Raw genomic sequence first — 24,499 nt, forward strand, 5'->3', positions numbered from 1 at the left:
TTCTAGGTTGAGTGCTTCCCTTCCCTTCTGTAATATGTCTGTATTTTGTGTTGCATGGGAAAGCCGGGACAGAAGGATGATGATGATGATTATTATTATTATTATTATCCCATGTCACCATGCTGTGCAATCCTGGGAGTTATTGTTTCCCAAGGTCCATACTGTCATACCTCAGCCTTGATTCAACTTGCTCTAACACACAAACTGCACAGCAGGTTTGAGTCTGTTTAGTTTATTAAAGATAGATAGTAAAAAGTTCTTTAAAAAGAAAAAGTAAAGCCCCAAAAGTCAGTTAGAAATATAGTCTTGAGATGTAAGTCCAGAGCTTATAAGGAATAAACAACATCCAAAGAGAGCATGGCAAATTCCAAGAAACATGGATACATGGGCTGCAATATAATCCAAAGCACAGCAGGAAAACTGGAGCTTGCTTCTCCGGTAGTGAGAAAGTCGCTTTGACAAAAGCTTTTCCCCAAACGTACCCCTTTTAACACTCTTTGCAAAACATGAAAGCTGTTTGCAATTCTCACACTACGCCGTACCCTCAATTCCAAACGCTCAGCTCTATCTAAGGAGCCCATCCCATCAAGGTCAGCTTGCTCGTTATTTCGCTGAGACTCATTATTAAGCTGGGAACCTTCCATCTTCCCTTCCTCCGTTTCCATGTCAGTGTGCACCTGGCTGGCTTCAGTGGCTTCCCAACCCTCCCTGTGGGAAACTGAACTCGCACTCTCTGTTCCTCATCTTCCAAATCTACAGGCCTTTCAGGGAGATTCTGAACCTGAACCCCTCTTTCCTCATCAGAGTCAATCCTAGATTCAAGCTGAGTCACAACACATACTCTTCTCATGGTGCATTTACACTATGGAATGAATGCCCTTGCACCCCACTTTAAATACCATAGCTCCATACTATGTGGTCCTGGGAGTTATAGTTTCCCAAGGTTCATACCCTTCCCTGGATGCATCGGCACTGGAGAATAAATGCAGCCGGGACCCATTATTATTATTATTATTATTATTATTATTATTATTATTATTATTATTATTATTATTATGCCATGTCTCCATGCTGTGCAGTCCTGAGAGCCATAGTTTTCCAAGGTCCATACCCTTCTCTTGTTGCATGTACAATACGGAATGAATACCCTTGCCCCCCACTTTAAATGGCTCCATGCGATGGGGTCCTCCTTGGAGTTATAGTTTCCCAAGGCCACACCCTTCTCTTGGTGCATTTACACTATGGAATGAATGCAGCTGGGGTCCACAATCTCCTCTGTGGGGCAGCTGAGAGAGAGAGAGAGAGAGAGAGAGAGAGAGAGAGAGAGAGAGAGAGCACATTGCTGCTTTCCCTCCCTCCCTCCCTCTCTCCTTGCTTCCCGAATTGAAGACACATAACAGATGACATTTCAAAGAAGGTGGTTCCCCCCCCCCCACAAAGAATGGAGGGGAGAGGGATGGTGGGTGGTGCCTAGCGATTAAATTATGATGGCAAATCTACTGAAAGAATAATAATAATATAATAATAAAACTTTATTTATACCCCGCCACCATCTCCCCAACGGGGACTCGGGGCGGCTTACATGGGGCCATGCCCAGAACAATACAATATAGCAAAATATAAAAACAACATATCATAATACAATTACAACAATACAAAAATAATCATGTACAGTACAACACAAAATCAAAAAAGCAATATAACAGGGCGGGCTGCATGAACACTCAGTTAAAACCTGGGGTGAGAAAAAGATAAGAATAAAACCACGGGGAGCAGAGACATAAGATAGCAAACAGTCTGGAGGATAGATGAGCCATGTTTTTAAATCTTTCCTAAAGGCTAAAAGAGTGGGGGCTTGCCTGATTTCAATGGGCAGTGAGTTCCACAAACGGGGGGCCACAGCAGAAAAGGCCCTCTCCCTTGTACCCACAAGGCGGGTCTGGGATACAGGCAGTGGGGACAGGAGGGCCTCCCCTGAAGATCGAAGAGATCGGGCAGGTTTATGGTAGGAGATACGGTCACGAAGGTAGGTGGGTCCCAAACCGTTTAGGGCTTTATATATGATGGTCTGCACCTAGAATTGGGATCGGAAAATGAACGGTAGCCAGTGGAGCTCCTTAAACAGGGGAGTAGATCTCTCCCTGTAACTCGCCCCCGTTATTAATCTGGCAGCCGAGCGTTGGACCAGTTGTAATTTCCGAGCCGTCTTCAAGGGAAGCCCCACGTAGAGCGCATTACAGTAGTCCAGTCTAGAGGTAACTAGGGCATGGACCACCGTGGTCAAGTCAGACTTCACGAGGTATGGTCGCAGTTGGCGCACAAGTTTGAGTTGTGCGAAAGCCCTCCCGGCCACCGCCGACACCTGAGCCTCAAGTGTCAACGCTGAATCCAGGAGGACCCCCAAACTGCGGACCTGTGATTTCAGGGGGAGTGCAACCCCGTCCAGCACAGGTTGCCATCCAATACCCCGATCTGACGAGCAACTGACCAGGAGGGCCTCTGTCTTGTCAGGATTGATCCTCAGCTTGTTCCTCCTCATCCAGTCCGCCACAGCGGCCAGGCACTGGTTCAGCATCCGAGGGGCTTCCTTGGAGTTAGATGGAAACGAGTAGTGGATTTGTGTGTCATCTGCGTAGAGATGGCAACACCCTCCAAAACTCCGGATGACCTCTCCCAGTGGTTTCATGTAGATGTTAAATAGCATGGGGGATAGGATAGACCCTTGCGGGACCCCACAGGGGTCAGGGGTCCGAGCTGAGTAACACTGATATATTTAACAGTGCAATGAAGGTAGGGAAATCACCCATTTCATTTCAACACTGAGTCAGACTGAGCACTACACTTCCCAGCTTCAATGTGATGAAGTGGTTATAAACAAATCTATCATCCAGATGTATTGGGAGGTTGGTGGAGGTTGCAGTCCTTGTGCTATAGTTCTCAATTAAAAAACAAAAACAAAAAAACAACCCAAATGCGTCTCTTGTTGTTCCTCTCACTGAGACCTATCCCTGTGTTTAAATCTTAAATTATACCAGTGAAGCAATACTAGATAACTGCCTTCTTTGGTTTGTTTTTTTAAGGTTGTGAAGAATTGCTGAAAGATACGTTGCCTGCTGAAAACCTTGAGCCTCATCACTATGAGACAGAATATGTCGATTACTACTACCAGGTAAAAGGTGTCACCTTTTTGTGAACTCTGGGACTGTCAAGTAGACCTGCCATTTCATCGTTTTGCTTATCTTAGCCAGGTGCAGCTTCTTGACTGGGTATAGTGGCGGTTGCATTAGAGCCGAAATTCTCTAAAATTTGATGGCATATCAAATATAGTGGTTATTTGGACACCAAAAGCTCTCTCTGGAGGCAAGAAATACTGTGTGTTCATACCAGTCAAGTGGGGGAAAGAATAAATTTTGAATGACTGAAGCTACCCAGTTGAAAACTCATTGCTGAATGGTTAAAGAAACAAAGGTAGCCTGGTCTATGAATGTGCTTTCAACATTTGAACACAAGTTATGTTTTCAAAGAGATAATTTGTTTCTTAGGAATTAGGTCAGTATAATTATTACTGATACATGCAATTTGTCTAAATGCTAATCACAAAGTAGATTGTGAATATTTTTCAAAGTCAAGTTTCATAGCTGGAAGGTTCTGCTTATTTTGGTGAAGTTTAATCATGGAATGGCGTAATTCAGAATAATCCAAGATTAGGCTATTGGAGGGTACAGTCCTCATATTATAGGTTGGCTTTTCCTTATCCAGAATTTCAAAATCCAAAATACTTCAAAATCCAAAACCATCTGTGTAGGTGACTGAGATATGGACACCTTTGCTTTGTGATGGTTCAATGTACACAAACTTTGTTTCATGTATTATTACAAATATCATATATAAAATGACCTTGAGTTATGTGTATAAGGTGTTTATGAAACATAAATGAAGTTCATGTTTAGACTTGGGTCCCATCTCCTAAACGTCTTATTATATATATATACAAGTATTCCAAAACCTGAAATATAGAACATTTCTGGCCCAAAGCATTTCAGGTAAGGGATACCCAACCTATATTTGATGCTTCCTCAACTAAGCATTAGGTTATTATTCTTTTGTGTCTATATTCAAGCTTAAAGGGAATTCAGTGGATAGATCATTTTTGCATTGCTTTAGTGTGTGTGTTTGCGGAAGGTGTGAGAGTTCTCATTCAAAGCTGTGACTAACCAGTGTAGCAAACAGAATAATGAATTGTACTTAAAGAATGTGATGTAATGCATGAACATCCATACTTCGCTTTTCGATGGGAACAAGTGTTTGTGAAGTTAACAAACTTTTTTTGCCGAATTATGTAGAGGATAATGATATCATTAACCCTGTAAAGAGGAGCCATGGTGGTGCAATGGGTTAAACCCTTGTGCCGGCTGAACTGCTGACCTGAAGGTTGCCAGTTCAAATCTGCAAGGTGGGGTGAGCTCCTATCTGTCAGCTCTAGCTTGCGCGGACATCCTCCCAGCCAACACATCCTGGTATCTCCTGGGCAACTTCTCTGTAGACAGCCAGTTCTCTCACACCAGAAGCGACTTGCAGTATGTTTTCAAGTCACTTCTGACATAGTTTTTAAAAAAGCCCTAAGAAGACCAGATCCAACCTCAGATATTTTGCTACTTGAGATATTACAATAAATGGCTCCCTCTCCTCTTAATCAAAAAACATGGACTATAAAGCCATTTACAAATTACTGGGACAGATGAGACAAAAATTGCACATTCATTTTTCAGCCTTCTCACAGTAGGAATGCAACAAGGATTAAATAAGTAATATTTTAACACTCAGAATCTGCCATGTGAAGCAAATGCTTCACTGCCTTACAGTAAATATAAACATTAGTATGATTTAAATAAGAGACAGTAGCTCATGCAAACAGACCCAAAGAAGTTTTATTAGTCTAATACTTGTAGTACCACTCAATCAATTGGAAATATCACTAGCCACGCTGTTCATGGGTCCCTGGACCCATGTGTATGTAACAACTACAGACCAATTTCCAACCTCCCGTTTCTGGGCAAGGTTCTGGAGCGGGTGGTTGCCACGCAGCTCCAGGAATTCCTCGATGACACTGATTTTCTGGACTGCTCGCAGTCTGGCTTCAGGCCTGGGCACAGCACCGAGTCGGCTTTGGTCGCCTTGGTGGATGACCTCCGCAGGGAGCTGGACAGGGGGAGTGTGACCCTGTTGGTTCTCTTGGACATCTCAGCGGCTTTCGATACCATCGACCATGGTATCCTTCTGGGGAGGCTCTCCGGGATGGGGCTTGGTGGCACGGTTCTGCTGTGGCTCCAGTCCTTCCTGGAGGGTCGTTCCCAGATGGTGAAGCTGGGGGACACCTGCTCGGACCCCTGGCCATTGACCTGTGGGGTCCCGCAAGGGTCTATCCTATCCCCCATGCTATTCAACATCTACATGAAACCGCTGGGAGAGGTCATCCGGAGTTTTGGAGGGCGTTGCCATCTCTACGCGGATGACACACAAATCCACTACTCGTTCCCATCTGACTCCAAGGAAGCCCCTCGGATGCTGAACCAGTGCCTGGCCGCTGTGGCGGACTGGATGAGGAGGAACAAGCTGAGGATCAATCCTGACAAGACAGAGGCCCTCCTGGTCAGTCGCTCGTAGGATCGGGGTATTGGGTGGCAGCCTGTGCTGGACGGGGTTGCACTCCCCCTGAAATCACAGGTCCGCAGTTTGGGGGTCCTCCTGGATTCAGCGTTGACACTTGAGGTGCAGGTGTCGGCGGTGGCCGGGAGGGCTTTCGCACAACTAAAACTCGTGCGCCAACTGTGACCATACCTCGTGAAGTCTGACTTGACCACGGTGGTCCATGCCTTAGTTACCTCTAGACTGGACTACTGTAATGCGCTCTACGTGGGGCTTCCCTTGAAGATGGCCCGGAAATTACAATTGGTCCAGCGGTCGGCGGCCAGACTAATAACTGGGGCGAGTTACAGGGAGAGATCCACTCCCTTGTTCAAGGAGCTCCACTGGTTGCTGTTTATTTTCCGGTCCCAATTCAAGGTGCAGACCATCACTTATAAAGCCCTAAACGGTTTGGGACCCACCTACCTTCGTGACCGTATCTCCTATCATAAACCTGCCCGATCCCTTCGATCATCAGGGGAGGCTCTCCTGTTGCCACTGCCAATATCTCAGGCCCGCCTTGTGGGAACAAGGGAGAGGGCCTTCTCTGCTGTGGCCCCCCCGATTGTGGAACTCATTGCCCGGTGAGATTAGGCAAGCCCCCACACTAGCAGCCTTTAAGAAAGACCTGAAAACATGGCTCTTCCGTTGTGCCTTTGGAGAGTAATCACTACATACATCCCTTTTGCTGCTCTCCTTCAATATTTGTCCTCCAGATCGCACCGCCACTTTATGACTCTGTGGTTTTTACTCCTACTTCCTTTCTCACCTCGAGTTTTAATCTAGTGTTCATGTGGCCCACCCTTGCTTTTATTGTTCTTTTGATCTTGTTTAATGTAGTGTATATTTTCTTTTATTGTGTTGTTTAATGTGCTATGATTTGTTGTTCTATTATATTTTGTTATATTGTATTGTTCTGGGCATGGCCCCATGTAAGCCGCCCCGAGTTCCCGTTGGGGAGATGGTGGCGGGGTATAAATAAAGATTATTATTATTATTATTATTATTATTATTATTATTATTATTATTAGTGGGTATGCTTGATTAAATTCAAATAATCCCCTAAAATCACCAGATCCCTTCTGATCTTGGAAACTAAGCAGTCTTGGTTATTACTCAGAAGAGAGATCACCAATGAATCCCAGATGCTACAGACTATATTTCAGAGGAAGAGACTGGTCAAAACACCTCTGAGGATTCCTGGTCTAAGAAACCCTTATAAAATTCATTATTCTATAGGTGACTTGAAGACAAGTACTGTATACACTTGCACACTGATAAACAGTGCCTCCCAAAAATGCCCCTGATTGTGTTTTTGATTGCCCGGAGATAGAAATAATGTGAAATAATTACCACACTGGAGAAATAATAGAAGAAAGGGCGAGATTGTCGATTATGAAAATTGTTAGCATCCATTTCCATTTGGGAAGTAACCACTACCCATTGCCTCATAGTAAACACCCACAGTACCCTCAAGGTGAAGTGGCCACTTGCTGAAAGCAGGCCTTCAGTTGAAGGATTTTTGAAGAAGAATCCTCTAGTTAAAGAAACACAAAGAACTACTTTTCAGTGTGCCCCTCGCCTCTTGTGATATATTTCTCCTACTGAAAGATGGTGTATTGATTTGTTCCAAAAAATACAATGTCGCTGCTATCAAGGATAGCATGTTGAGCCATCATATTGAGTAAGTTTGTCCCATCAAGCCCCTCACTTTCCCTTTAAAATATTTCTTATTTTGATCGTAGTTATCCTGCCCTGAGGTTTGTATGCATCCCTGTTCCTTGGGTAGCAATAGAAAGTTTATCATAGTGTCCATCAGAGTCAATAGAAATAATTTTGCACTGTTAATTTGGGTTTTGATTAGACTTAATATGTACAGATAGTAAGTGGAAGATTTTGCATTTCCCAAGCATTTTGCTTCTGCCAGGAAGCTTATTTTCCACATTTCCTTGCATTCATCTCCAATGAAACAGAAATCAATAATTCCCAGGCTGCCTGCCATTGACTTTTTATTTCCTATTTGCCAACCACTGCCAAATAAGAAGCTTAAACTTTTCTGTTTTGTGCAAAAGCACACTTAGTTGTTAACTCCTGTCAAATTGATTTCAGGTTTTCACGACTTCATGAATGAGGGACCTCCAGGTCACCCTGTTCAGGTCTTGCAGACTCAGGGCTGTGGCTTTCTTGAGTCAATCTAGGAATTCAATCTTCCTCTTTTCCCACTGCCTTGTCAAGCATGATTGTTTATTCTAGTGAGTCATGTGTTTTCGTTATATGACCAAAGTATGGCAGCCTCAGTTTAGTCATCTTGGCTTTAGGATGAGTTGATTTGTTCTAGGAGCAAACTTTGACTGCCGACACGCTGACTTTTCACCTGGCTTGAGATCCTGCTTCTCATCATTTGGTCCAAGCAGTAACAGAAATGTCAATCACTGTTGCAATCCTGGTGTGAGGCCTTACTTGTTAATTAATTTATTTATTTATCATATCAGAAGCAAACTGAGGGTACAGTTGTAATATATTTTTAAAAAACAAACAAAGTTTAAAAACTTGGCATGATACTACATGCCCTTTTACCAGAAGCTGGCCGTTCAAAGTGCCTCTCGTGTTGCTATAACAAGGTCCTCCATTGTGCATGTGACAGGGCTCAGGCTGCATTGCTCTTCTCCATACTCGCATGTCGTGGACTCCACTTTGTGGCCCCATTTCTTAAGATTGGCTCTGCATCTTGTGGTGCCAGAGCAGTCTGATCACTGCCTTCCAAGTTGCCCAGTTTTCTCTATGCCCGGGGGGGAGTCTCTTATTCAGTATCAGCCATGGCTTGAGGTTCTGGGTTTTAGCCTGCCACTTTTGTACTCTTGCTTGCTGAGATGTTTTTGCAAGTATCTCTGTAGATCTTAGGTAGTTGTTTCTTGATTTAAGGTGTTGGCATGCTGGCTGATATCCGAATAGGGGATGGGCCGGAGATGTCACTGCCTTGGTCCTTTCATTGCTGGCTGCTATTTCCCTGCGGATGTCAGGTGGTGCAATGCTGGCTAAACAGTATAATTTCTCCAGTGGTGTGGGATGTAGGCATCCTGTGATAATGCAGCATGTCTCATTAAGAGCCACATCTACTGTTTTAAAGTGGTGAGATGTGTTCCACACTGGGCATGAGTATTCAGCAGCATGCTGGTACTAGTTAATGAAAACTTCCAAATGGATTTCAGTGCAAACCTCCCAAACACAGAAGAGGCAGGTGGCAGAGCAAAGAGGAGGAGGTACATAGTGATCTAACACCCACTCTGTGTGCCAAAGCCTCCAAAACCCAGGTGGTACGTTACCTCACCTGTCCAAGTTGGCACAAGTACTGCATTGCAACCAATTTGGTTTGACTTATATCAGTGGTTCTCAACCTGTGGGTCCTCAAGTATTTTGGCCTACAACTCCCAAAAATCCCAGCCAATTTACCAGCTGTTAGAATTTCTTGGAGTTGAAGGCCAAAACATCTGGGGACCCACAGGTTGAGAACCACTGACTTATATGAAAACCCGGGTGCGATAAAAAAATAACATAAATAATGTCAGATGCAGTTTTACCACCCTGGGGTGGTTAGTCCACTCTGTTTAACTGCAGAGCCAAATTGTTACCCCCCCCCCCCCCCCCCGTCTATTGTCATAGCCTAGAGCACAAATAAACCAGCTCTAAATCTTGGACTCTTTTTACATCAGTGCCAATGCCACATATTTCAGGTCTGCTGTAGCATGATAAAAGTGAGTTTAACGTGTGGCACGACTAGCTCCACTTGAACCTGAGACCAGACAGTATGATTACTTTTCCCTGAGTTATCCTATGTTCATCCAGCGTCAACAGTTTCCCTGTTTATCTGAAAGTCTCCAAGTTTATCAAAGAAGTAGCAGGGTTAGTCTCTTGCAGCATAAGAAGAAAGCGGGAGGAAAAGAAAAAGAACGGTGGCAGCACCTTTAAGATTAACTGATGTTTATTTTTGCAAGAATTTTCTTGGATATAAACCCACTTCTTCAGATGCAGCAGAGAATACAGCACGCTCTGTACTGCATCCAAAGAAGTGAGTTTACATCCATGAAAACTCACCCCTTAAAGGTGCTGCCTCATTACTTTTTCTCCCAAATCCCAATCTTTTTAGCTCCAATTTTATAAATGCAATCATGAAAAATGGCCACAGGGTGTCAGTATGAGGCAAAGAAAAGGCATTACACTAAATTATCCCTTTTCCTTTAGCAAGCAGCCTGTGTGGCAAGCCATGGGATTTCAAGCCTTTCCTCTGTACAAGAACAGGAGAAGAAGAGAGATGTTATTTTTGGCCTCCTCGGGGATGGAAATGTGTCAAGAACACAGCAAGAGCCTTGTAATGTGATCTAGCACATTGTAGGTGCTAATTTTATGTTAAATGGCAGAAGGACTCTTAATAAAACCCTGTCTCTAAGGCTCCAGATGTTGTTGAGGCAAGGAATTAATTACCATATAAACATGAAACCCTTAACTATTTTCTACTATTTGATTTTTATCTCTGTCTTTTCTGTTTCTGCTTTCCCAATTCCCACCATTTCCGCTGGCTGAATTCTTGGTTATGCGGGTCACAGAAAGGAGCAAGGCAGAAAATGTCAAAGGAGTCAAGGTGGCTAAAAAGTTGCCACTCTGGATCATTTTTTCCATCCTCCTTTTGCTTATTTCAGTTTGGTTCATAGCTTGTAAACACTACCAGTTGGGGACTACAGTCCCAACATGAATGAATTGTACCTATCCCACTGTGCATTCAGACTGCCCCAAAGGTACGGGAAACTCTAGGATTTCCAGCAAACTCCAGAGTAGTTTAAAGTAGTTCAATGTTAGTTTAAGACAAAATATAGAACAAAAAAGCTGGGATATTCACCAGAAGCTGATCTGGAAGCAGCCAGTGGTTCATTTGGGTGAAAGTACAGGGTTTTGTGGTTTGTTTGTTTTTTATGCCAATGGGAAAAAAACCCTAAATCTTTGGTTCTCAACCTGTGGGTCCCCATTTGTTTAGGCCAGTTTACCAGCCGTTAGGATTTCTGGGAGTTGAAGGCCAAAGCATCTGGGGATCCACAGGTTGAGAACCACTGCCTAAGTGATTTTTTTAAAAAGGGGTCAATTATCTCCTGGTTTTAATAATAAACTTTATTTCTACCATGGCACCATCTTGGTGGTCCAAGAAATAGGTCATTGACTTTGAATATAAGCTCTGCTATGTGTTTATGATAGGGCTTACTTGGAATAACGCTGAAAGGTTTCAATTTTAGGGAAGTTTCTTTGGTTAGAAGCACCATTGTAGTAAACAATATAGTAATTGTCCATATCAAGCTTAATGCAAACAAATGTATTAGGGAGTGAGCCCTGTAACATCTATCTTTTGTGTCTGTGAGCCTTATAATCCAATACAGCCATGGGATGATCAGGTGAGGAGGAAAACTATAGGTTCTAGGTTATTTAGAGCTCGGAAAATAGACTTTTTGACCACCATAAGGGCCTGAAAACTGTTGTCCTTGTTAAGTTTGATTACACACACACACACACACACACACACACACACACACATATCCATACATACACACACACATATCCATACATACATTCACACATGCTGTAACCAACAAGGACACCAGGTGGAACTGCAGACTTAAATCCAGTTGTAAGTCCCTATTAGAACAGATCCACTGAATAAATAAATAAGGCCAGCCCGGGTTGGATTAAGCCCCTGACCATTAATAGCCTAGCTTGCTGTTGACCTATGCAGCTCAAAAGACAGTTGCATCTGTTGAGTAGAAAATTTAGTTACTGCTTTATGCGGCGAGGCTTATTTAACTAATCTATGACACCATTAAGAAAACTTCCAGCAGTGTGCGGAAGAATGAGGAAGTACTCCATCAAGGACTCAGTGTCACAAGTGGACGGTGAAGCAGCAGCTCCCCTCTGGCCAGAATCAAGCATACCCTCATGAAGCCAGAAGCTGGAAAATGTTAAATTGCCTCAGTGTCTGTCTATATATGTCGTATGTCTAATGGCATTGAATGTTTGCCATGTATATGTGCATTGTGATCTGCCCTGAGTCCTCTTCGGAGGTTTTTTGTGTGTGTGTGTCCGGAGTGACTTGAGAAACTGCAAGTCGCTTCTGGAGTGAGAGAATTGGCCGTCTGCAAAGATGCTGCCCAGGGTATGCCCGGATGTTTTGATGTTTTACCATCCTTGTGGGAGGCTTCTCTCATGTCCCCGCATGGAGCTGGAGCTGATAGAGGGAGCTCATCCGTGCTCTCCCCAGGTGGGATTCGAACCTGGCAGCTTGCAGATCAGCAGCCCTTTGGGGTGAGAAGGGCAGAATATAAATACTGTAAATAAATAAATAAATCAAACTTAGAATAGTCCCACTGAATAAATGGAACCAAATGTCTTTTGATTTAGTGGGTTTGCTCCAGTTAGATCTGAGAGTTGGATTTTGGCTTCCCATTTGGAGCTGCCACCAAAGGCTATTGGCTGTTCCCCCCTTTTCCCTTTCTTTCCCCATATTTGCAGTGGCCTCCCTGCCTTTCCTTCTGCCCCCTCCTCATCTCTCTTTCTTAGCTGTCAGGCTGCCTCCTTAGCGAGGTAAGAAGAACTAATTGCATTTCAAAAGGTGTCAGCCAGAGTCTGGGCACATTTTCTGCCTGCCTGCCAAGTGATTAAATGCACAGCTTGAGCGGTAGGGGGGAAATAGCTGAAACATGACAAATAAATTGGGTCGGCTCCTGGGACAGAGCCCAGCGCATCAGATGATCTACTGCTTAGAAAACATTTGTAGGAGCAATTAGTGGGTCTCCCACTGGTGGCTGAATCCTCCTTTCCCTCCCAGACCTGTTGAAAGGGTTGCTTGACCATCTTTTGCTCTATCCAAGAACAGGGCAAAGAGAAAATGAGGACAGATTTTAGCAAGCAATTAGCAGCTCAAAGGAGGGAGAGAGGAGGGATTTCATGAAGGGTGGGTGAAAATGTGACAAATAGAGCACTGAGAAGTGTTTCTATTTTTTTACTCCAGTTCCCAGAACTCCATGGTATGATCTGGAGGATTCTGTAAGTGCACCCTTGGACTCAAGTGGGATTGCAAAAGAAATAAAAATATTTTAAAACGTATCAAGTTGAGATTAAAGCAATGCGACAGAATTAAAATCATGCAAAGGTTTATTTTAAACAAAGATTAAAACAATTTCCAACAGTGGGTGGCTGTGAGTTTTCCGTGCTGTATTGGCCATATTCCAGAAGCATTCTCTCCTGACGTTTCGCCCACCTCTATGGCAGGCAACCTCAGAGGTTGTGAGGTCTGATCCAACAGACTTCACAACCTCTGAGGATGCCTGCCATAGAGGTGGGTGAAACATCAGGAGAGAATGCTTCTGGAACATGGCCATACAGCCTGGAAAACTCACAACAACACAGTGATTCCAGCCATGAAAGCCTTAGACAGTTTCCAACAGCGCTCTGGAGTAGAAAGGTTCCAATTTGATCCTGAAAAGGCAACTTAAGTTCCCTACGGAGGAAGTCCAAAATGTGGGAGCAATCACTGGGGAAGGCCTTCTCCCACCAAACATGACTGTAATACAGTGATTCTCAACCTTCCTAATGCTGCAACTCCTTAATACATTCCCTCAGGCTGTGGTGACCCCCAACCATAAAATTATTTTCGTTACTACTTCATAACTGTAATTTTGCTATTGTTATGAATTGTAATGCAGAACCTTGAATTCTTTACTTGGTCAGATTGAATATTTCCTTTGGTCTTTAGAGATATCTCTCTAGTCAAACAACTATTCATTCTACTAGGGTACTATGAGAGCAAAATAGGATCAACATTATTTCCATTCTGGTTTCCATTCAGAACTGGTGGGATACCAGTATGAGATGTAAGTAGTGCTCTTTACTCTCTCCCACACATATTTTTATTGGCTGCTGTCTTCCTGAATTTGGTTATATTTCCAGATGTGTGGCATTTATGCAAAGACAAAAGCTCCCACTTCCTTCCTTTGCCTACGAATCTTTATCAAAAGCTATCTGCTCAACATATGTTTCTAATCTCTAGGCACAAAGAAGTTTGCTTTCACTTCCGACGGATCAATGCTATAAATCCGAAGGATCAGAAATTCAGCAGTGAACCAATTTGTTGAGGAAAACTATGTGTACTTCCAAAAAGTTTAAAATGAAAAGCTGAACCTAAAATTAGTCAAGGATGCTTACCTGGAAGTTTTTCAATTTCAGATAAAGGATTGGAGGGAAAACTTGTATTGCATCCCATACAGCAGTGGTTCTCAACCTTTCTAATGTCATGACCACTTGATACAGTTCCTTATGTTGTGGTTGACCCCCCAGGTTACCATAAAATTATTTTCGTTGCTATGTCGTAACTGTAATTTTGCTACTGTTATGAATCGTAATGTAAATATCTGATATGCAGGATGTATTTTCATTAACAGGACCAAATTTGGCATAAATACCCAATATGCCCAAATTTGAATACTGGTGGGGTTGAGTGGGATTGATTTTGTTATTTGGAAGTTGTAGTTGCTGGGATTTATAGTTCACCAACAATCAAAGAGCCTTCTCAACTCCACCAACAACGGAATTGAACCAAACTTGGCACACAAATCTCCCAGGACCAACAGAAAATACTTGGAAAGGTTTGATGGACACTGACCTGAGTTTTGGAGTTGTAGTTCATCTACATCCAGAGAGCACTGTGGACTCAAATAATGATGGATCTGGACCAAATTTGGCACAAATACTTAATATGCCCAAATGTGAACACTGGTGGAGTTTGGGTAAAATAGACCTTGACATTCTGGGGGTTGTAGTTCACCTACACTCAGAGAGCACTCTGTACCAAACTGGTGATGGAACTAGCAAACCTGCCACACATACCCAACATGCCAAACTTTGAATACTGGTGGGGTTTCGAGGGGACTGACCTCAGAAGTTGGGAGTTATAGTTCACCCACATTGACAGAGCAATGTGCACCCAACTGATGGATCTGGACCAAACTTGGCACAAATACCCAATATGACCAACTTTCAATATTGTTGTGGTTTGGGGGTGGGGGGAACTGATCCAACATGATGGTAATTGTAGTTTTTGATGGTCTTTGGCAACCCCTCTGACACCCCTTCACGACACCCCCAGGGGTCCCAACCCCCAGGTTGAGAAACACTGTTCATACAGCTTAACAATATGCTTTCTTTTGGACACATTTTAATTATGCAAGGGCCCATTGATTTCTCCACAGCTGTAATGAAAGGCAAAGGACTGATAGTTTGTGTGCTATATCCTTCAACGTATGGCTGAACTGGATATAACATTCAGTGTGTCCTTGAATTTGCCATGCACAATTTTAAAGGTGGAAATAGCAGAGGGCAAGTGATATAAGGGTAAATAATGATGAGAAACGTGCCTCTGGTAGAGAAGCAAGTTTAACAATGGACATCTGGATCCCAACATCAGCATTTGACCACTGTCTTCAAACACTTGCTGAATTCTCAGCCAACTTTGCTGCACAGTAGCAAAACCGGAAGCAGAACTGGAAGGAAGCTACTACCCATTAGAACAACAAAAGTATTATGTGTACCATTGAGAGGCCACTGGTGTTTAGTATAATCCCCACTACTATTTGATGAAAAATAGTAGGATCTCATCTTCATGCCATTTTGAGGTATGGGAAAGGAGGCTGTCTTCTCTTCCTGCAAGGCAGTGGACACCTGATGATGCTGACTTTGGGAAGATGTGCTGGCAGTTTAAATTATGGTACTTACTCTTCCTCTCTTCCTCTTTTATATTTCAAATAAATATTTACCTATCATGAATAAATGAAGTTTCTAAATGCATTTTAAATTGGGTTGTTGTGAGTTTTCCGGGTGGTATGGCCATGTTTTGCCTTCATCTATGGCAGGCATCCTCAGAGGTTGTGGAGTCTGTTGGAAACTAGTCAAGTGGGGTTTATATATCTGTGGAATATTAAGGGTAGAAGAAAGAACTCTTGTCTGAGGCAGGTGTGAATGCAGGTGAAACGTCATAAGAGAATGCTTCTGGAACGTGGCCATACAGCCTGGAAAACTCACAGCAACCCAGTGATTTCGGTCATGCAAGCCTTTGACAATGCATTTTAAGTGGATATCTTCATATACTTCCATTTGTCCCTTTTGGACAAGCGTTATCTCCTTTTTTTAATTCTATCAGATATTCAGTTTATACACTTTTTGTCATCTTTCTGCTTCCTACCTTAATGCTCGTAGAGCCAGTACAGAATATTGGTTTGAGAGTAGACTATAACTCTGGATATTGAGATTCAAATCCTACTCAGCCATGGAGACGTACTGGTTGACTTTAGCCTCTGCGGAAGGCAAACCTCTCGTGAGGAAATCTTGCAAGAAAACCCTATGATAGGGTCACCATAAGTTGTAAATGTCATGAAGCACACAACAGCAATGTTAATCCTGTATGTGTTTTTGTAAATTAAGATTGTATCTATTAGTAGGTGGCAAAGTCCTCCTCGAAGTCTGAAAGGAAGGATTAAATTGTATGAACTCTGCTTACTCAAAGGTGGCAACACCACCTCTGAGTAGTGAGCCAAGTGAGGCTTGGATGGAAGACCTCCAGTAAATATTATCTACTCATAACCTATATTTCTGAGGAAGAAACTGGCAAAATAATTTCTGAGTACTCCTTGTCTAAGAAAGCCAGGGGAAATTAATTTGGTTGTCCAAGGATGCTTGAAAGTGCGTACATAACCACAATAGTATAAGAGAAAACCTTATCCCAGATGTCTCATCAAGCACAAGCCTCCTTACCTACCTGTTGAGGACAAGAGGATTTAAGGTTTCTCATTAATGGGGTCACTGTAAGTCAACATTCAGTTCTGCAGTTAATAATAACAGTAAAGTTGCCTTAAATCCCATCTTTGGAGAAAGGATATAGGTAAAGGTAAAGGTTTTCCCCTGACATTAAGTCTAGTTGTGTCCAACTCTGGGGGTTGGTGCTCATCTCCATTTCTAAGCCGAAGAGCCAGTGTTGTCCGTAGAAGTCTCCAAGATCATGTGGCCGGCATGACTTCATGGAGCACCATTACCTTCCCGCCAGAGTGGTACCTATTGATCTATTCAAATTTGCATGTTTTCAAACTGCTAGGTTGGCAGAAGCTGGGGCTAATAGCAGGAACTCACCCCACTCCCTAGATTCGAACCACCGGCCTTTCAGTCAGCAAGTTCAGCAGCTCAGTGATTTAACTCACTGCACCACCGTGGGCTCTGCTATAAGATATACATTCAATGCATAAATCGTGTGGCAGCCTGCCTTTGCAAGCTTTGGAGCGAATGTGAGGGTGAGTTGGCTACCAAATATTTTCTTAACAATGGCAGGGAAGTTCTGGCACCAAATCTTTGCCATTGGAATAGGAATAAAAGAGGAACTCTGACCCTATATTCCCCCTCAATGATTTAAAAAAAATTTTATACATTAAAAATAACACACATGCACCTTTGAAAACCATGACCTTGGGCTTTCTTTCACATGGAGTTACACTTGAAAGTTGATGCAGAAAGCAACACACTGTCTTTTTGTTTATAGCTATAATCATATTTAAAAGTGAGATGGGAATGTCAATAGACAGACCACATATTTCCTTCTCTGTCTCTAGGTGTCTTGTCCCCAATAAATGCAATCCATTCAGCAATTTGTCTTTGCCATTGTCCCTCCACAAGCGTCTAGAAAGCAGATTAACTACAATTTCCAAGAAATTCCCAGTGAACAATTACCCAGCATGGCAAAAAGAGTAATGTCCCACCTAGCTGGGTCTAATTTAAATGGAAATTGCCGGTGTTCACCTGACAGTCTGCTGAATTATAGGGTGAATTTGTACAACCACATGCTAGGAACGTATTCCAGTTCCTCTTTTTTAGTACATAAAATGCTCACATAAATATATAATCAGCCCTTTCAGGCTCCAACTGCAACAATCATTTCAATAAAGTGAGTTCATGTGTCTTGTTGCTCAAGTAAAAATCACAATGAATTTGTGACAAGCAGTTTTGTGTTGAATAAAAATAAGATTCAGTAAAGTAGGCACTATCTTTGTACGGCACCATGATAAGAGCTCTTGGTAGGTTAGAAATTTGATCAAGCGTTATTGTTTTTCTCTTGCTTCTAGAACCGCACAGGATGAATTGGGTGGTAGACCTTAGCAAATCCAACAATCTCTTTCCTCATTTATGACTGGATGTACCAAATGTAACATCAGATACAGGATCAAGATTCTTCAAAACCTCACTGTTCATTTTTCAAAACCTCAGCCATTAATTTACCGATACCCTGTTTCCCCGAAAATAAGACATCCCTGAAAAATAAGACCTAGTAGAAGTTTTGCTGAATTGCTAAATATAAGGCCTCCCCCGAAAATAAGACCTAGCAAAGTTTTTGTTTGGAAGCATGCCCAGCGACTGCCAAAGAGAACACCAGAGCATGTAGGATTGGTAAATGTACATACCAGTTGTAGATGGAAATAATGGTAGTAACAAGAAATTATTGATAGGATTCAGAGTTTGTCTGGTTATACTGGTTTGTGATGACAACTACTGTACAATATATGATAAATGTTCAGTTTTTTTGTTCAACAATAAATGTGAATTCTTCAAGGAAAAATAAGACATCCCCTGAAAATAAGACCTAGAGCATCTTTGGGAGCAAAAATTAATATAAGACACTGTCTTATTTTCGGGGAAACACGATAACATCCGGGCGTTCCCTGGGCAACATCCTTGCAAGCGGCCAAGTCTCTCACACCAGAAGCGACTTGCAGTTTCTCAAGTCACTCCTGACATAAAAAAATGGCAAGTCTATTCCTCAGCACAAAGATTCTTGAAGTAGCATACATATAAGTTAAAAAGAGACAGTCCCCAAGTACAGGCTTGCAATCTGAAAATATACAATGGGAAAATGTAGGGGGGGAAGGAGGTGATGTTGAGAGAATACAAACAAATAGTCTTTCAAGAGCATGAGTGAGGTAGTCTTCTTTTCCCTTTCACCTTCCTCTGGGGCAGCTTTCTGGAATGGCTACTGGAAACCGGACTCTGGCCATTGTTTCAGATTGTACCTTCTAATCTGAAACATGGTTTGGGCATCATGGATGAAACACAAACACACGCACACTGCAATCCCAAATGATAATTTTGGCATTGGCCATCAATAATTCAGCCTATCCATTCTTCAAGTAAAATGCAGTTAATCTAAAGCAGTGGTTCTTAACCTGTGGGTCCCCAGGTGTTTTGGCCTACAACTCCCAGAAATCCCAGCCAGTTTACCATCTGTCAGGATTTCTGGGAGCTGAAGGCCAAAACATCTAGGGACCTACAGGTTGAGAACCAATGATCTAAAGGCAAGGAAAAAGGACTGCCCTGTTTCTTTATGTTGACTCCTTTGGTGCCATTCACAACAAGATCCAGCTTTAAAGTGTTTCCTTTCTGCATCAGCTCCAAACTATCAATACATTTTCCTCCTCTCCCACCGACTATAGTTTTGTTTTCCTAATCCTATTCCAACAGGATTCACACAACACTTGGTCCAAGCCATGTTTAAGAAGCACAAATATCAGGATTGCAGTATATGATGTATACATAAATCAGAACATCCATTATACTTGATAGTAAATGGCAGCATTGTGTAGTGATTTGAGCATTGGGCAAGGACTCTGGAGACCAGAGTCCTTGTTTAGCCATGGGAACCTACTGAGTCACACTTTATCAACCTCAGAAAAAGACAAAAGCAAAAACCTGACTGAACAACTATTGCCAAGGAAACCCTGTAATAGGGTTTGCCATATGGGTGCCATAAGTTGGAAATAACTAGAAGGCATATAACGATAAATAGCGAAATCAGTAGTGTGGTACAATATATAAGAGAAGAGATCCCTGTTCCAAGGAACTTACAATTGGGACTGTTATAGTAACAAGAGCAGCACTATGTGGATTTTGCCATAGATTGACTGAATGGAGAATCATAGTGACGATAAACCACACAAAGAGCATGTATCACTTGCTTTGTCTTGCCCTAGATCATTGTGTCTCAATTCCCTAAGATAATTTGTTTTGTTTTGTTTTTTGCTCCAGGAATGTTTTGTTTTTAGCACAAATAGACAAATGGATACAAAGATAAAAAATAAAATGTTCCCCTTAGAACAGAAAGGAGCCAAGTACATCTGAGATATACATCTGAAATGTTCTGTATCAGGGATGGACAGAACATTTGAAAATATTCAGAAATTTTCAGAACTGCATTCTCCAGTGACAGGAAACTTTCACAAGAGAAACCTGAAATGAAAATAATTTCAAGATTCAAGATTTAATCTGCATAAAAATCACTCGTGAGTTGAATTTTTGGTTTTGCTTTTGCACAGAAAAGTACATTTTTGTGCGGAAAGGGGCATTTCCTATGCAAAAAAGAAATCCTCTCATGTACAATTTTTGCACAGACTAGGTGCTATAATTATTTGCAGAGGGAATGCACAGGAAATGCATAAAAACACATACAAATATGGCATAGAATAAGTCGCAAATTGCAAATAGTCTTTGAAAACTGCAAGAGGAAAATTACAGTCCTTCTCACAGCAAGAAGAAAATTACTACAATTATTTGTTGCTTCCTTCAAAAACAAAATTATCAAAGAATTATGTGTTATGTATGTGTTTGTAACGCCTTTTAATTCTAAGGAAATCGTAAGGGCATGTGCTTACCACAGAAAGGCATTGTTTCAGCTTTCCACATATGAACTAGTTCAGAGTACTCCAGTGGGTTGTGAAGTAGTTTTGGAAGAGAGGTGAAACAATTGCAAGCCAAGTTCAGATTGCTTTCAATTAGAGAAACAGCACCCTATTGATTTTCCAGTATTCGCCAGTTAAGTGCAGCCTGTCTCTCAAATAATAGCTCTTTCTTGCACCTTGCTCCTGCTGTGCAATCTTTGTTTTATGAAATGGATGAAAGCATGCATACTGTAAGTAGAAAAATGATCATGTAAGAAACTTAACACAGCTCCCTTGTGGGAGATCTTCAAACAGAGATTGGAATGTATAGAGTTTAGATCTGGGTTTCCTACACTGGGCTAGAGATTGGGGCAGATGACCTATGTGATCTTGGTCATTTTCTTTCAACCTAAGGCGCATCTACATTGCAGAATTAATGCAGTCTGGCACCATTTTATCTGCCATGGCTCAATGCTATGGAATTCTGGGAGTTGTAGTTTGGTAAGGCACAAGCACTCTTCTACTGAGAAGGATAAAGTCCTTGTAAATCTATAGCTCCCATGATTCCATAGTATTGTGCCATGGCAGTTAAAGTGCTGTCAATTTGCATTCCTTCTCTACAGTGTAGATGCACCCTACCTTGAGAAAAGTAGGTAAGTTAAATGAAGATGGTGCTCATCCTCTTTTTAACAGTCTTTAACAGAAATGACAACAGTATCTTGTAGAGCAGGCATGGGCAAACTTCGCCCCTCCGGGTATTTTGGACTTCAACTCCCACAATTTCTAACAGCCTACCGGCTGAAGTCCAAAACACCCAGAGGACCAAAGTTTGCCCATGCTTCTTGTAGGGCATAAAGCTATTTTTATGCCGAGAGGTTTCCCCATCTGATGGGACAGAGAGTGCTCTTGTTATTCAGGCACAGAAGTGGGCTGAGGAGACCAGAGGTGTAAAGAAAAAGAAGCAAAAGACAATAACACCTGTAAGAAACTTGTTGTCAATGGATCTCAAGAGCTTGTTGAACAGTTGCTAGTTTGGCAGACTAGTTTGAGTATTAGAATACAACTCTGAGGATTAGGGTTCAATTCCCTGTTCTGCCATGAAGGTCAACTGGGTGACCTTCATGGCACACTTTTCAGACGTCATCACGTTAAGGTCCCAAACACGGGTGATAGCGGGGGAATTCGCTGGGCAGCATGATGAATCTGTGGGTCAGAGGAGCATACCATCATCTTGTGCCCTGCATCACCCGCATTGCCGCCTTCCCCATTAAATTGGGGAAAGCGTTGCCACCTGGCTTCCCCCTGCACTGGCCCCGTTGTAGGCAATGAGAACACGTATAGCCACCTGTGTTCTCAGGCCTAGGATGCTTCCAGGATAGAGCCCTGCCAGAAGTAGCCCTGTGTCATGTGATGGGCTTTGGCGGGCTCCATCCTGGCTCCATCCTGGAAGTGTCTTAGGATGGAGCCAGAAGTCAATGTGATGAGGTCCTTAATCTCAGAAAATTCCATAGGGCTGTATTAAAGTTTGAAACAGTTTGAAGGCATACAACAACTTTTGCACCATCAAGGATATAATTCAAATACAGTACATATTCTTTAACCATACGCACACACAAGCAATGATCGCTTTCAGAAACTGGTCCATGGCAAACCAGATACTTGCCAACAAAAAAAGAGCTTGCAGAACTTGGTTTAAAGGTGACTAGGATGTTTGAAAATCAAGCACCACCAATGCATCTAAAGGGAAGAAACATCAACCATCGCTTAAAAACAAGATAAACCTCCCTTATCAACTAAACTCGGCATATGGAAATCCTAAGAAAAGTTGAGCTGATGGAAAAAAGAAAAATCATTCTTTATTGTGTTTTGGATAGAGCTTTCAAGTGGACTATAGACAGTTTGGAATGCATTTGTTTACTTTTTTCATGTCAGGAGCAACTTGAGAAACTGTAACTTACTTCTGGTGTGAGAGAATTGGCCGTCTGCAAGGGCGTTGCCCAGGGGACACCCAGATGTTTTGATGTTTTTACCATCCTTGTGGGAGGCTTCTCTCATGTCCCAGCATGAAGCTGGAGCTGATAGAGGGAGCTCATCCACGCTCTCCCCAGGTTGGATTCGAAATGGCAACCTTCAGGTCAGAAACCCAACCTTCAAGTCATCAGCCCTGCCAGCACAAGGGTTTAACCCACTGTGCCATCAGGGGCTCCTATTTGTTTACTTATCCAAGACTTAAAAGACTTGTTAGTTTCATTTCACTTCTTGTTAGTTTTGAATAAAAGATTTGTGGAAACATGCTGAACCTCTCTTGTTTTGGGGGAGTGTAAGAGCCTATCTGTGTTGTTTTCATCTTATGTCCACCTCTGGTACCATAGAAATAAAATTAGGAAGTGAGAGGACAAAAGTGTAACACAACCTTTCATTTTAAAACTGCATAAAATTACTTTGTCCAATTTTATGTATTTAGAAATAGTTGCTACAATTCAAATAGAAACACAATGCAGGGACATCTCAGTTTAGGATGTAATGTAGCTGAACGCATCAGCTGTTAAAAACTGAGATGCCCCTGTATTGTGTTTCTATTTGAACTGTAGCAATTATTTCTAAATGCAGAAAAATGAACATATGATAACTTTATGCAAATTTTATACAGGTGCTAAAAATAAATGCCTGCGTTAACTTTTGTCTTCTTGTTGGGTTGTTTTATTTCTATCTGCCTTTCTTCCAAGGTGAGAAGAGTCACACAGCATAGATGAGAACAAAGTACAACTATAAAAAGAAATACTCATTGCCTAAAATTTAAAAAAACCTCAGATAAACGATCCCATTAAAACAACACTAATTTAAAATAGATTAAAGATATTTAAAAACATTTAAAAGGGAATATATGTATACTGCACTCACCCTATTTTTGGTGATAGATTTCTTCTTTTGCGATGATGCAGAAAGGATTACTATAATTAAGTATCACATGGAATATTAAATATAACAGTGAACCCTCTACATTTATGGGGTTAACTTTTATGGACTTGATTATTTTCCCCACCACTGACAAACCTTTTTAACTTGCTCTCCCTTTTTCCCCATTTCCCTGGCCTAATTTGGGGCTTTCTGAAATATAATTGGGTCAGGAGCACTGAATCAGAAAGTTAAGTAGGGTATGTGGTGAGCAACCCTCAGGCATTTGGGTGTAAGGCATTGCCTAAATAGATGGATGCGATGTACAGCTCAACCCAGATTGTATACAACATTTACACATCTCTTAAGGAACTGAAGCAAAATTCTCCATTGGTGTAGTAGAGTGTGCCATTTACCCCATTATTCAATTGGCTTTGTTTATCTTCCTTTGCAGCTGTTACACTCACTGCTAAGAGTCCCACGTGGTACCTAAATCCACCTGTTAATAAGACCTGGAGGAAGAGACCTATTGAATTAGTGGAGGATGTGTAACTCTGGGCTTCCCAGGTTTCCAGTGATTCAATACATCTATCTCTTGGTTGGGCTAGCAATTGGATTCAGGCTTTAGTCTAACGATAAGTGCAGAATTGCAGTGCATTAAGACTAGTGGATTTATTATGGTGCGTGCTTTCATGGACAAAAGGTCATTTAATCTGATACATGAGATGCTATCTTCAGCTAACGGCTTATTTGTGAAAGGGGAGAGAAATGAAAAACAGTGGCTCCTGTGACTGTTCAGCTATAGTTTAAATCATGAGTGTGTGGCCCAGTAGATGTGCTGAGGCCCAGTTGCTACTAACCCTCACAATTGGCAATTCAATATAGGCCTCATGGGAGCTGTAGTCCAACCACACCTGGGAGACAGGCTAAACTGCACTGGTTCTCAACCTGGGTCTCCAGATGTTTTTGGCCTACAACTCTCAGAAATTTCAGCCAGTTTACCTGCTGTTAGGATTTCTGGGAGTTGAAGGCCAAAAACATCTGGGGACCCCAGATTGAAAACCAGTGGGCTAAAGTATATGAGAAGTAACCACCATTGGCTGCTTCCATGTCTTTAGTTGACATTTCCTTCCCTCCTTTCT

General features: G+C 42.2%; 1 protein-coding gene across 3 annotated transcripts in view; it reads left to right on the top strand.

The window, feature by feature from the left end:
• The window catches only part of rab11fip4 (RAB11 family interacting protein 4), a 254,293-nt gene that overhangs the window by 82,791 nt on the left and 147,003 nt on the right, over positions 1 to 24,499 (top strand). For all 3 annotated transcript variants that reach the window (XM_062971001.1, XM_008114380.3, XM_062971002.1), the window contains exon 3: positions 3,081 to 3,169. In XM_062971001.1, the coding sequence (XP_062827071.1) occupies positions 3,081 to 3,169 (89 nt within the window). The remainder of the gene's footprint in view (positions 1 to 3,080; positions 3,170 to 24,499) is intronic.

The sequence above is a fragment of the Anolis carolinensis genome, chromosome 2 (genome assembly GCF_035594765.1).
Source record: "Anolis carolinensis isolate JA03-04 chromosome 2, rAnoCar3.1.pri, whole genome shotgun sequence".
NCBI classification, from domain to species: Eukaryota; Metazoa; Chordata; class Lepidosauria; order Squamata; family Dactyloidae; genus Anolis; species Anolis carolinensis.